This window comes from Vollenhovia emeryi, unplaced genomic scaffold (assembly GCF_000949405.1).
Source record: "Vollenhovia emeryi isolate VEMERY1.0 unplaced genomic scaffold, V.emery_V1.0 DF939210.1, whole genome shotgun sequence".
NCBI classification, from domain to species: domain Eukaryota; kingdom Metazoa; phylum Arthropoda; class Insecta; order Hymenoptera; family Formicidae; genus Vollenhovia; species Vollenhovia emeryi.
The window spans coordinates 601447-613607 of NW_011967156.1; the positions used below are offsets into that span (position 1 = coordinate 601447).

General features: G+C 46.3%; 1 protein-coding gene across 2 annotated transcripts in view; it reads left to right on the plus strand.

Annotated features, from left to right (window-relative positions):
* The window catches only part of LOC105561200 (ATP-binding cassette sub-family G member 5), a 19439-nt gene extending 11058 nt beyond the window's left edge, over positions 1-8381 (plus strand). For both annotated transcript variants that reach the window (XM_012010972.1, XM_012010971.1), the window contains exons 2-8: positions 2728-2852; positions 3391-3656; positions 4309-4530; positions 4941-5223; positions 6041-6546; positions 6677-7143; positions 7220-8381. In XM_012010972.1, coding sequence (XP_011866362.1) covers positions 2740-2852; positions 3391-3656; positions 4309-4530; positions 4941-5223; positions 6041-6546; positions 6677-7143; positions 7220-7816 — 2454 coding nt within the window. In that variant the 5' untranslated portion in view covers positions 2728-2739 and the 3' untranslated portion in view covers positions 7817-8381. The remainder of the gene's footprint in view (positions 1-2727; positions 2853-3390; positions 3657-4308; positions 4531-4940; positions 5224-6040; positions 6547-6676; positions 7144-7219) is intronic.
* The last annotated feature ends 3780 nt before the right edge of the window (positions 8382-12161 follow it).

Genomic DNA, 12161 nt, shown 5'->3' on the forward strand with positions numbered 1-12161 from the left:
AATTGCTAAAAGATGAGACGTTTAAAGCTGGAACTCGAGTCAATCGATTTCGGGCGTGCATTGCGTAAAATCGGAAGCTACTTATCGGAAAGACCTCCACGTCTCGGGTTGTGACAAACTAAGGATGCAAGACCTTGTACACGGGGGAAAGTCCATGATGTAACAACTCGATCTAACGAGCTATCGTCGCCCACGTGCGCGTCGGCGTGGGAGATTACGCAAGGGAACGAGCGAGTATTTAGATCCTCGCCTCGTAAAGGCAAGCGATCCAGAGTGCCGGTTAAGAATAAGGTGAAATACGGAAACCAGCGCGGTTTATCGATTTCCCGGCCATTTGCGGGTCTGCTCCGGTAGCCTGCGACTAGCTGACATTTCGCCGCGCCGCTTTTCGTAATTGCGCCATTAAGTGTACTGTTACACGCCATGATATTGCCGCGGGCGGTAATTTCCGGCATACGTGCCGATTACTATCTCTATCGCGGTTTTTTTTTGCCGCGACCCGTCAGACTTAAGATGTATAAGCCCCGAACGGGTGTTCGTGCGCCGTAAAAAGCGAGCAACAATCTTAAAACTGACGTTCTATCTCGAATCGACGTCTTATCTCGAATCACGACGTGATATTTAGCGGACCAATGATCCTCGAGACGTAATTCGCAAATTTGCCCGGCAGTACTTCAACCGATCAAGATACGGGGAGAGGAAATTATCTAAATACACAGAAAGAAACGTAGAGAGTCCGTAGATATTTATAGGCGCTTAATAATGCAGGCAGTCAAGTATGCACCGTGACTGCACGGCGTGTACCAGCGGGTAGGTGCATTCTCCGCAGTCCGCACGTTCCGTTCTTTATGGACGATCGAGCACGGGCAAGAACAATTTGCTCCATCGCGATAAAATTCGACGGGGCCGTCCCGCTTTGTTCGCCGGCGGGAACTACGGGATTGCAGCCCGTAGTTTTCAGTCGGTGAGAAGAATCGGAAGGGCCGGCAGAAACGCATCGCGCGACTCATCGAGGCAGAGCCAGGAGTTGAATTCCAACGGAAGAAGCGCATCGGGCGCGAGGCTGTCACGTTGTAATTTAACAAACGAAACGGATGACGTTCGGGCCAAGGATTGGAGAAGCACGATTGTTCAATCGAAATTCTTTGCGCGCAAACATCTATGACGACGCACTGGGATAGGATTTTGCTTGCGTTGTTGAGCGACTTTTGTATCCGAGTTGTTAGATATTTGCGCGCAAGATTACTTGCAAAACTACTTGCGCGCAAAAGCACAGACTAAACATATCTTACGAGCAAAACTTGGGCAAATCTCGTACAAGTTTGCATGCCTTGGTTCAAGTTCGGGAACACAGGCCCGGTTTCACCACCGTCGCCTAACTTTAAGCTCAGTTTCATTCGTTCTTTCTCTCTTTCCAACTGTTAACTTATATAAATGTAAGTTTAGAATAAATTTTCCCCCATCTTATAATGCACGAAGTTGGCACCACAATCCAGACATTTTTTTGTGGGTGTGCGCAAGTGCAAGGCTTAATGCAATCTGTGGAGATTTAAAAAATATAAAAGTAACTATTAAATTAGCTACTAGTTATCGAGAAAATGTAAAAGTGTTAAGTTAGAGTTACAGACGGAGAGACAGTAACGAGTTACTTTCCAACCCTGCTTAATGCCGTAGTTATACATATGTATTCGATGATGAAGAGGCTTCCCTCGGTCTCCTCGACTTTCTCGTCGCTTAAACGAAACGGGCATAAATTCGTCGTGAAATCGCGTTGACGGACGCGGGCTGTATCCGGTCCAAGGATACACCGCTGAGAACTAACGCCGGGGTAATCGACGCGCCTCTGAAATTGCTCGGCACTTGCTCGCGAGTCAAATCGTCGGCCGTGGGCACGTACTCTTCCAGGACTTTCCGGGACGAGATGTGCACGGCGGGGTACGTGCGAAAGAAATTCCTCCTTGCTCTAATAACAGCCTCCCGGACCGTGTTGCGCAATAAATCCAATCCTGCGCGGACGTCCTTGCAGGGTAGTGGTAACGATAAATTCATATCGAGCGTCAGAGGGTCGTCCCTGCGAGAGGAGAGCGTTCGCCAAAGTTTCACCGCAAAATTCCCGACGTAATTTACTTTGCTCGCCGAGCGAACGTCTACCGGATGTTTTATGCGGTCCTACGGAGAGGAGTATTAGAGTTTCCTAGAATATTTACGATAGGACCACTTTTCTTTCAGGGAAATTTTCTTGGTAACACTTTTGTATCGAACAGGCGATTGTACACGGAGAGAATTTTCTCTTAAAATTTACCCTGAAAATCGCGCAACCGTGGGACAACGTGGCATTTTGTAGAACCTCATGAGAGTTTTTTTGAAAGTTTACCGTACATTTCATTAGTAATTACACTTAGTATACATTGCGCTGGTAGAATGTATGGTAGAATTTCAAAAAACGCTAAAAAAAATTCTTCGAAATGCCGCGTTGTCCCACGGTTATAATATTTTCAGGAATATACTTTACTTATTCTTTCATGAAAATCATTGGAAACGATTACATCGACTTGCCAATCGATTCGAGACCGAAACTGATAAGAGAGAAAGAGCGTTCCTTTCCTTTACTTTCCCTCTCGGCGGCGCCAAGGCGTTGTAATTAAAATAAAAGGAGAGGAACGTTACGTTATCTCGGAGTAAATTCGCGGAAATTTAACCGGTCGCATCTCTGCAATCTCTGTCCAGCCACCGGAAAATATGGGCTCGGAAGCTTGGGAGCTGGAGAGGAGGTACTCGGTGCCGGGAGCTCTGGACACCAGGGGACTGGAGCCGCCGGCCAGCGAGGATCTGCACGCATGGTCGATTTACAGGTGAACACTTGTACTTGAAGTGCAAGCGTGTAATCCGCGTATCCCCGCGCCGTGCGTTGTCCAATCTAAAGCCTCACCGGAGGCGGAACACGCTCGAGCGAATGCTGCGTCATCTTTTTTGCCGTTCGCCACGTGAAAGGATTTGCCCATCGGACTTGTTGATTTACAATATACTGCGTAACACTCGTGCATTATATCAACGATATCATTTATCATCGTTAAAAATATTGAGTGCCAGAACATTATCAAGCGCGAATGACTACGGCGCGTAGCGATTAACGGTAGATACTTCCAGTCCCTATTACCATTCTTCCGAGCTTCTCCCTTTTAAATAATCCGCGGGTGAGATTTAGAGGAATGCGGATAGCTCCGCGTACCTATATACACGCGAAATAAAGAATGCGCCTTAATCATCCAATCAACTCTCTCTCTCTCTCATCTAATTAACTAAAAATATCTCGTTGTATACAAAGAATGGATGCTAAGCACGGTGGAATGTCGATGCGCGCGAGGTATACGCATTTCCGCGATTCCGCAGGCAAAACCTGAACTCCGACTTCACGGACTCCGCGCTCGGCTCCGCCGAGAAGTCGCCGCTGCCGTACGGCAACTTCCAGCTGCGCGACTCTACGGTGCAGAGCATACTGCGGCATCCGCGATACGGGCCCAAGAGTCCACTGGCCAACAATTCTTACACGTACTTGAAGTTCGGCCTGCCGCGCGTCCTGCCGCCCAGCTCGCGGAATCGCGACGGTTCGAGCGGCTACGACTCCAGCGAGGAAGGACGACGCGTGTCGCACGCAGGTACGAGCGGCGATATCTGAGCTGGGTGCTCGATACTGCTCGCACTTTCCGATTAATTACTGTTCTATCGCACTCTTCCGTCAGTTTCTTATTTGAAAGAGACTCCGTTGTACCCTCTTTCATCAAAGACGCCTCTAAAAGCGGCCAGTCGCCTTCCGATTGACTACAAGCCACTTTTAGAGGCGCTTTTGTTGATGAAAGAGGGTTCAGAATACGGGCCTGTATATTTTTAGAATGCTTTTGGGTTAATGAGTTGTTTGAAAAATTAATAAGAATGTTCTTTAACGTCGCCAGCAGTAATTAACAACGTCAGTGTATTCTTCGCCATATCTGGCATTTTTAATAATACAGAAAATTTATTGCGAAAAATATTGCCGAGGCTCACAATCAGTGGTCGAATTGGTGAGACGCCCGCCTAGAATGTAGGGAAGTCCAGGTTCAAACCCTGGCTGAGGTAATATTTTTCGCAATAAATTTTCTGTATTATTAAAAATGCCAGGTATGGTGAAGAAAACACTGACGTTGCTTTAAAAATTGTCCACGTTATTATTTCGCCATTTATCATTTAATTTGGGTCGCTGAACAAGATTAGGGATCATCGGAATTGACGTGCGTTTGGTGGTAGAGTTACAAGGTCTATTTCGACGCGCAGGTGCTCCGGTGCATACGACCTCGATTATGCGTTCGGCCAGGAGCGATCCGGATTTCAGGCACGTCCACGCTGTCCCGAGGGAGCCAGCGCATTCTCAGTTAACTGTCGCGAGGGAGCATCCGAGGCTGAGGAGCGCCAGCGAGGCTAATCTCTTGCAGAGCGCGGTCAGGACCAATCGGCGACACAGCATCGCGCCGATCGATCCAGGATATATAGCGCATGGTATAAAACAACAAATAAATAAAAATGAACCGAGCACTCCATCTCCCATACAGCACAGAAAGTTAAAATAATGTTGCTGAAACGTTGCGATGTTGAATGTTAAAGTATAAATATATTTTCTATGTTGAATCTAAGTTAATGTTTGTACATTGCTTCTTTATGTTGCTGCAACGTTAGACATTAGACGTTTTTGCAATATCTTTTCAACGTTGAATCTACATTTCGTAATATTAATGCAATATTGCAATGTAATGAAACGTTTCTGAGATGTTGTTTCAACATTTATGTGCTGTATGGGTTTAGGCCAATATTAAAATGAAGATTTTACAGAAGGCCATCGTCGAGGAATTTTTCGACTCTTCCGATCTTCTAAAGAATTTTTAATCCGAAATATTATACGTTTCTATTAGGACACGGTATCCTGGGACCGGAAGGTTACGCGCTGCCAATGAGACCCATGCCGTGCCTGCAGCATCCTCACCTGCAGCTGCGGGGCGTAGAGGCTTCAGGCTCGGACGGGCTGCCGCTTCTTCGTGGAATCACCCTCGAGGCCGGCGCCGCCGAGGTGCTGGCCATTATGGCGACTACCGAGAAGGAAGGCACGCAGATCGTCGAGACGATCGCGGGTAGGAGGCGTATAAAAAGAGGCGATATTCTACTCAATGGAAGATCCGTATCGGCACGCAGCCTAAGGTACTTTCTGATCTTCCTGCTGCACGCGTACACTTTCTTGTAACGCGGCGGCGAACCATTAAACCTGTTACACGATTGGTTACAGCGTTTGTGTATCTGCTCTCCGTAAAATTAATATTTCTAAAAGTATGAAAAAAGGAAATTTTGTAATACAAAAGTTTACGCCAGTTTCTTGCTTCAGGCGACATTTAGTTGCGCTAGAAAATATATACCATAAACGTATATAAAAAATAAACGCGGTTAAATAAGACAAATGTGGGAAGATAATTGAACGAGAGATCCGTGGCCGGTTTCATCAATATGTATCAGCTTCAATTTAGTTGACTCCTTGTTTTTTTTTCTAGATCATAGCATCGGCTATGATCCAGACAGAAAGGAAGATTTAATTAACTGCGGCTAACGGTAACCGACATTAGCGAAACAGGCTGTAACTAGCGAATGCATTAGCATATAAATTTTCGAGTAGAGCTGAATAATAAGGTGAATAACGAGCGGTGCTCATTATTCAATTATCGCTTCAATTGCCGACTTCATTATTGCTTCATACTTAATCTGGGACTGCAACTTTACTCCTCGGACAACTTTTAGTTACATCATACATTTTAAAAGACATTGCATACATGAAAAGGTATTAAGTAATTTTCATTGCGCGATTATACGAGAGTAATAGAGTTATCCGACTACGGATATAACCGAATAGATCATCTATGATAATTTGATATGATAATATTCCCGAACGTCAGAAATCTTTACTGACAATACCGTCTTTACTGGAATTGAGTTTTACTCAATTATCATAATATTGTTACGAAAATAGATCCCGCGTCGCCTATCTGCCCACGGAAAGTGGCCTGAGCCCCGGGCTGACGGCTCAGCAGACCCTCAGTTTCTACATGTTGCTGAGAGGCGGCCGTAACACCACCTCGCTCGAGGCCGAGGCTATCCTGCAGGAGCTCGGCTTGGAGGCGACCAAGCACTGCCTGGTCAACACCCTGACGACCTCCGAGGCCCGACGATTGGCCCTCGCCTGCCGGCTGCTGCAGGACTCGCACGTCATCGCCTTGGACAGACCCACGCACGGTCTGGACATCTTCGACGCCTTCTTTCTGGTTGAGTACCTGAGGCAGTGGGCCAACCGCGGTCAGCGTCTCGTCGTCCTGACCCTGCATCCCCCCACCTACGAGATCCTGACAATGGTGTCGAGGGTCGCGCTCACGTCCGGCGGTCGAGTCATGTACTCCGGACTCAGAAGAGACATGCTGCCATATTTCGCGCTCGCCGAGTTCCCGTGTCCGCCGTTCAAGAACCCGTCCGACTACTATCGTACGTGGCGATATTGAAATCTTAAATCGATTCTTGGCAAATTGCGAATAAAATGTTATTTCCGAAGATGGCGTTGCCCGCTTAGAAATAATTCTTTTTTCGTGTAACGAACGGTTCTCTCTCTTTCCAGTTGATTTGGTAACGCTGGATGACCTGTCGGCGGAAGCGATGCTGGAGTCCTCGCAGAGGATAGATCACCTGGCGGAGCTGGCCAGAACGAGGCTACCTCCGATCAGCGATCCTGGACCACCCGGCGCACTGCCGCCCTCGATGTCCGGCCCCAATATATTTGTGCAATTCTACGCGCTGTTGTTGCGCACGCTCATCTACAGTCAACCGTGGACGTTAACAAGACTGCTGCGGAAAATCCTCATTTCCGCGTCGCTCAGCGTTCTACTCGGTGCAATCTTCTGGGACATCGCCAGCGAGTCGAATCTGTATCTACGAGACAGAATAGGCTACCATTACGCTAGTTTGGGCATCTTCTTCTGGCCTCTAAGCCTCCTGGCGATGTGCGACGTGGCCGACAGCAGGCCGAACGTGGAGAGGGACATCAGGGACGGGCTGTACGGTAGATTTATGTACATCCTCGTAGAGGTAAGCCTGGATTCGCCGAGACCTCGACTTTTATCTTACAAGCGGAAGGTACGAGGGAAACGCCTTTCGTTTTCAGCTCATCTGCAGCGTGCCGTCCTGGTGCGTCATCTACCTGATATATCTGGCGCCGGCGTTTGCGATGTCGGGGCTGCACCTCGTGCCGGACGAGAACCTGACGTCGTTGTGGAACTACATCGCCGTTGGTCTGCTGTACCTGATGCTGCAGCACCTCATCTGCACGTTCTTCGCGCACGTGTGCAAGTGGACCTATCTGGCGGCGCTGTTCTCCGGCGTGGTGCTGGGCGAGATGACCCTGGCCGGCGGGGCGACTCTGCACCTGGACAACCTGCCGTCGTGGTATCAGCAGATCAGCCCGATGCAGTGGTCGCTGTCGTTGCTGCTGCCGCGACTGCACAGGAGCGAGAGCGTGGGAAAGCTGGCCAATTGCAAGCCCAAACAGATCCAACGGCAGGACATCATTATCCAGGCGGCGTGCGAGCCGCCCGACGGCGCGTTAGCTCTTCGCGAGATCGCTCTCGACAAGTTAAACGTGCGAGGCGAGCTTTGGCTGGGCGTCGGAGTCTCTATCGTCGCCGGACTCATCATTTTCGGTTTCCTGTGCGTCAAGTACGCCACTCCGAAGAGGCCCAGAAGCGCCCCGAACAAGCCCTGACGTGCCGCGCGTCATCGCGAAGTAGACTCGAGACCGTGAGACCCGAGTGCCACCAAGGCGAGCTTGGTATTCGTGAGATTTCGTCCTTCGAAGTGAATCACGACGATAAAACTCCCCGGTGACATCACTACTTCGCCGCAGACTCAAAATTACGTACCGCGTATAAACTCGTCAAACATTCTCGTTGCTGACAGTGCGTTCTCGTGGCTGTCTTCTTGTCTCACTTGTCAGATTTTCTGTTTTATTAAATTCTAGCGACTGGATCGTCGAGCTTGACTTTGGCGAGAAGCACTTTGGTAGAACCTATTATACTTTGTTAATTTGCATCGCGCTCGTAAAGTTTCGTCAACGTCTACTCCAGTGCGATTCTTTAAAGGAGAGAACTTTAGGGACTCGCAGGGTAGACAGAGAGGTGGCGTGGAGTACAAAACTTAACGAGATATTACTTTATCCTGTCATAGGAGCTCGCTGTTTATCGACGACAACTAAACGCGCTTAATACTTCGTATATTGTCCTAACTAATATTGTTATAATCGTACGAAATAAACATTCTTACGAAACGAACAATTTCGCTTGTCTCTCCGCATCCGAAAATATCCGAAATCTCGATTGCGTATCGTATTTTACATAATTTCAAATTGCGAGAATTTTGAAAAAATATACCACGAGTATCCTCGTACACGACTAAGGTGAGCGTTTACTTATTTATATCTGGATGATCTATTTTAATCCTTAAATTTTAACAACTTCAAGTTCGTTTGACTATATCAGGCAATTTTAATGTTCGAGGCTCGCAACGTTTCGACAATGGCCCTTTTCAAGCGAACTAACAATACAAAGCGGAAAATTTTGAGATTGATACGTGAATAAAGTGCGTAACCAAAGCCCGGGGTAATTAATTTCATAGTCAAAGGTTAAAAGATAATTACATTGTTAAAGACAATACCTGAGAAAAGTTATGTACATAGATTTATTTCGGTGTATTTCTTAAATTTCAATACTTTTTTTTTTAAATAGGAAAGAGAATAAAATTTAAGATAAGAGAATTTTACGTTGGTGCATTGTACATTTTGTATAAATTGAGGATTAAGAAACATCCAATAGCATAATTTTCCCTCGGTTATTTTAAACTGACAATTTTTTTTTAGTAAATTATTTCAACGAAACACTAAATCAATACAGGGTTTGCAGGGAATTGTAGTACCAGCGGATAGCTGGCTCAACAATATAACTGATTTGTACGAAGTTATAACGGGTCTCCGTTCGTAGGCTCCATCTAGAGATTGTAACCGCCGATACTGAAGATATCTGTCATACAATTAATTTTAATTAACAAGACAGCACCGTGATCGTTTGAGAAAGTAATAATTTTAGCAGCTTCCTGAAGCGTACGGTAACGGGGCGGGTTGAAGCGTCGCGGTGAGGTTTTACGATAGAATAGGCAATAGGATAGAAACGGAAACGTAGGTAGACGGGAGTACATTTTCGTATCGTTTCCTGATCGATAAAATGTCGCTCTTTGTGGATGCCGTACTACGCAAATCAAGCTATAAAGAGCCTATGTCTAATAAACGAGCTTCAGACGTCTATTAGAAATCGATACCACGTCGAGCAAATTTATCCCGCGGATGACGCATGCTAAGAAATGTGAAGTGCGATTAAAAATAAGAACAACTCGCTTCTCCACGCCGCTTGAGATTGTCTCTCGCAACATTTTGCTAAACGTAAAAGCGCCAAATTATTATCGTCGCGACGCGAGGAGAGATAACGTACCGCGAGTGCATATTAATCGGATCCAAACTTAGTCGCCGCGGCTGCCTAAATTTAGCGTCGCGTTTAGCGTTAAACGTGGCCGCCCGATTCCAAATTTTATACGGCTGATATATAAAGCGAAAATACGGCGAAAATCGAACGGTCTCGGCGTTTGAATATTACTTTACCGTGCCGCTGTTTCGCGTGAGGTAATCGATCTTTATCGGCTTTTGCGAACTCTCACTCGTCGTTGGTCACAGAGGCGCATCTCGACAATTCGCTTTTACGTAAGCGCTTACTTTCATTCGCGAGCAAGTTTGCAATTAATTACGCCAATTAGCGCGGCCGACGTTCGTCGAACTCGCGGCAACGTTTCTCGCCGCGAGATCGCTTATCGCTTCTTCGCGCGATACCAACTTGATACGAGGACGGCTGATAAAAGTGTCAAGAATGGCTGGGAGACCCAGTCGCGCGTTAATTCATGCGTGCACTTTTATCTCGCGATCATCACGATTGCGCATCTCTCGCAGAAGTGTATTTATCAGTCGTTACACGCTATTAACTTTCTGAAACGCACCGTTGAACGTAAAGTAGAATTTCATCGGAAATTACACACATTCCACACTCTTCATTTCTCGTTATTAAATTTACAGTTGAAAAGTTCATTAATACCAACGTAATTTTCGATGGAATTTTAATTAGAGCGAAAATTACATTAAACGCTTTTCGCGATATCTGCTGATAGCATATTGCTGATAATGTCCATCCAATATTAATTTGTCTCGTAGCAGAACGACACTCGTTCGTTCGTATAAAAGCGAAAAAGTACACATACGCGAAATACGTTCACATGTGAATCCAACGAGATATTTTCGCATAAAAGGGTTTCAAGTTTTAAGTCTCTCTAAAAAAAAAAGTATCTGAAATCTCTTTTTCACCCTCGTATCAATGTTTTTACAAAATTTTTTCTTCGTAACGAGTGGCCGATATGATTTCACTTGAGAAACATCGCTGGTAAATCTAAAATCACTTTCTGTCTCTCGCATCTATATTTTTACAAAATATTTTCCTCGTAACGAGAGTGTGGCCGGTATTATTTCACTTGAGAAACACTGCTGGTAATAAATGCCGGTAGATAATGTGAGACGAGAAAAATTAATCCGCGACTTTCGCGTCAACTCTTAAGTAGGACCTGTGGTTGTTCAAATAATATTGGCGCAACACAGTTAAATCCGCGCGGAGAGCAATGTGAACGTTGAATTGTTCTCGGAACCAATTTGTTTCCCCTACGAATATCGCGCGTGGTTTCATCTATTCTGAAAACTAAAAAAAACGGGGGAGAGAATCGGGTTGCAGTTAAATTAAATTTGTAAGTGAACGAGAGTTGCCCTAGGTACAGCCGATATTCCATCGGCGTGTGTTTGCGAAAACAGTTGTTTGCCCAACGGCCGGTTTTCACGTCGGTCGTATTAGGGAAATTCGTTGTGTAACGTTACTCGTTAAGTCGCGTGCCGATCCTGCAAAAGGGATCGTCTGCACAGGTATCGGAATTCGGCGCACGGATATCGAGAGGCTAAATAAAGCGGAGGCTAGTCGTGTACAACGAATCGAGACTCCTTTGTAACACGTGCTAGCCGTAGTACAAGGTATTTCACAAGTAACCGCGTTATTAGCGAGTGCCGTTCCCTCGGCAAATCTGGAGCAAGTTTTCGGCGACGAAGGAAAAAAAAATAGAAAAAAGAACCCAGTTATCTCGACGGATCTGAAACGGAGCGCGCGTACGGCGGAGGCTTTCTACGTTTTTCATTCAGCCGGAGCCTCTCGCTTGTGAAACACTCGGTACAGCTGATTTCTCAATGAATCGACCTTTGTACGGCCACAAGAAACTCGTTCATTCGCGGTTGGAGGAGCCGTGGCGGAATGCCGGCGAATTATTGCGATACGACGGAAATTGAGGATCCCGCTGCGTTTGTGTAACGTCGCTCGCTCGCTCGCGGGGAGAGTCACTATGCGGCGATTTACGTAATGAACTAAGAGAGCGAGAGAGGAGCTTCTCCAAGAATTATCGTCATGCCGTCATGACGCGGCCCACGCCGCGCCGGCGCTTAATTACTTTCATCGACGGAAGTGGTCGTTTGCAACGGTAATCGGCAATTTATGCCGGCTTACGCGCCTAAGCTTCAGTAATCAAAGGGTCGGCCCTTGGTGACGCGAGTTACCAGTTATTTTGCGACGCATTGTTTCTTAACATTTACGTCGGAAGACCGATCGTTAAAGAACACGAGATGCCAGGGACATCGTTAAAAATATTATCGGGCTTCGATGCCCGCGAGGCCCTAAGGGGGTGGGAGGGGGGTCAGTTTGAAAATCGTCTTTGTCCAAGCGAGCTAATTGCGGGTTCGTAAATGAAAGGTAAACCTCCACGAAATGGAGTGAAACGCACCGAGTAATTTTAATTAATTAATCTCTGCTATTTGGATAATGAATGCAATTATGGAGCAGCAGAAATTATAACTTGTACGAGGCAGGCAATCTAAAGAATTAAAAGCAATTAAATTAATAACATATATAACAACATTATGTATTGTATAA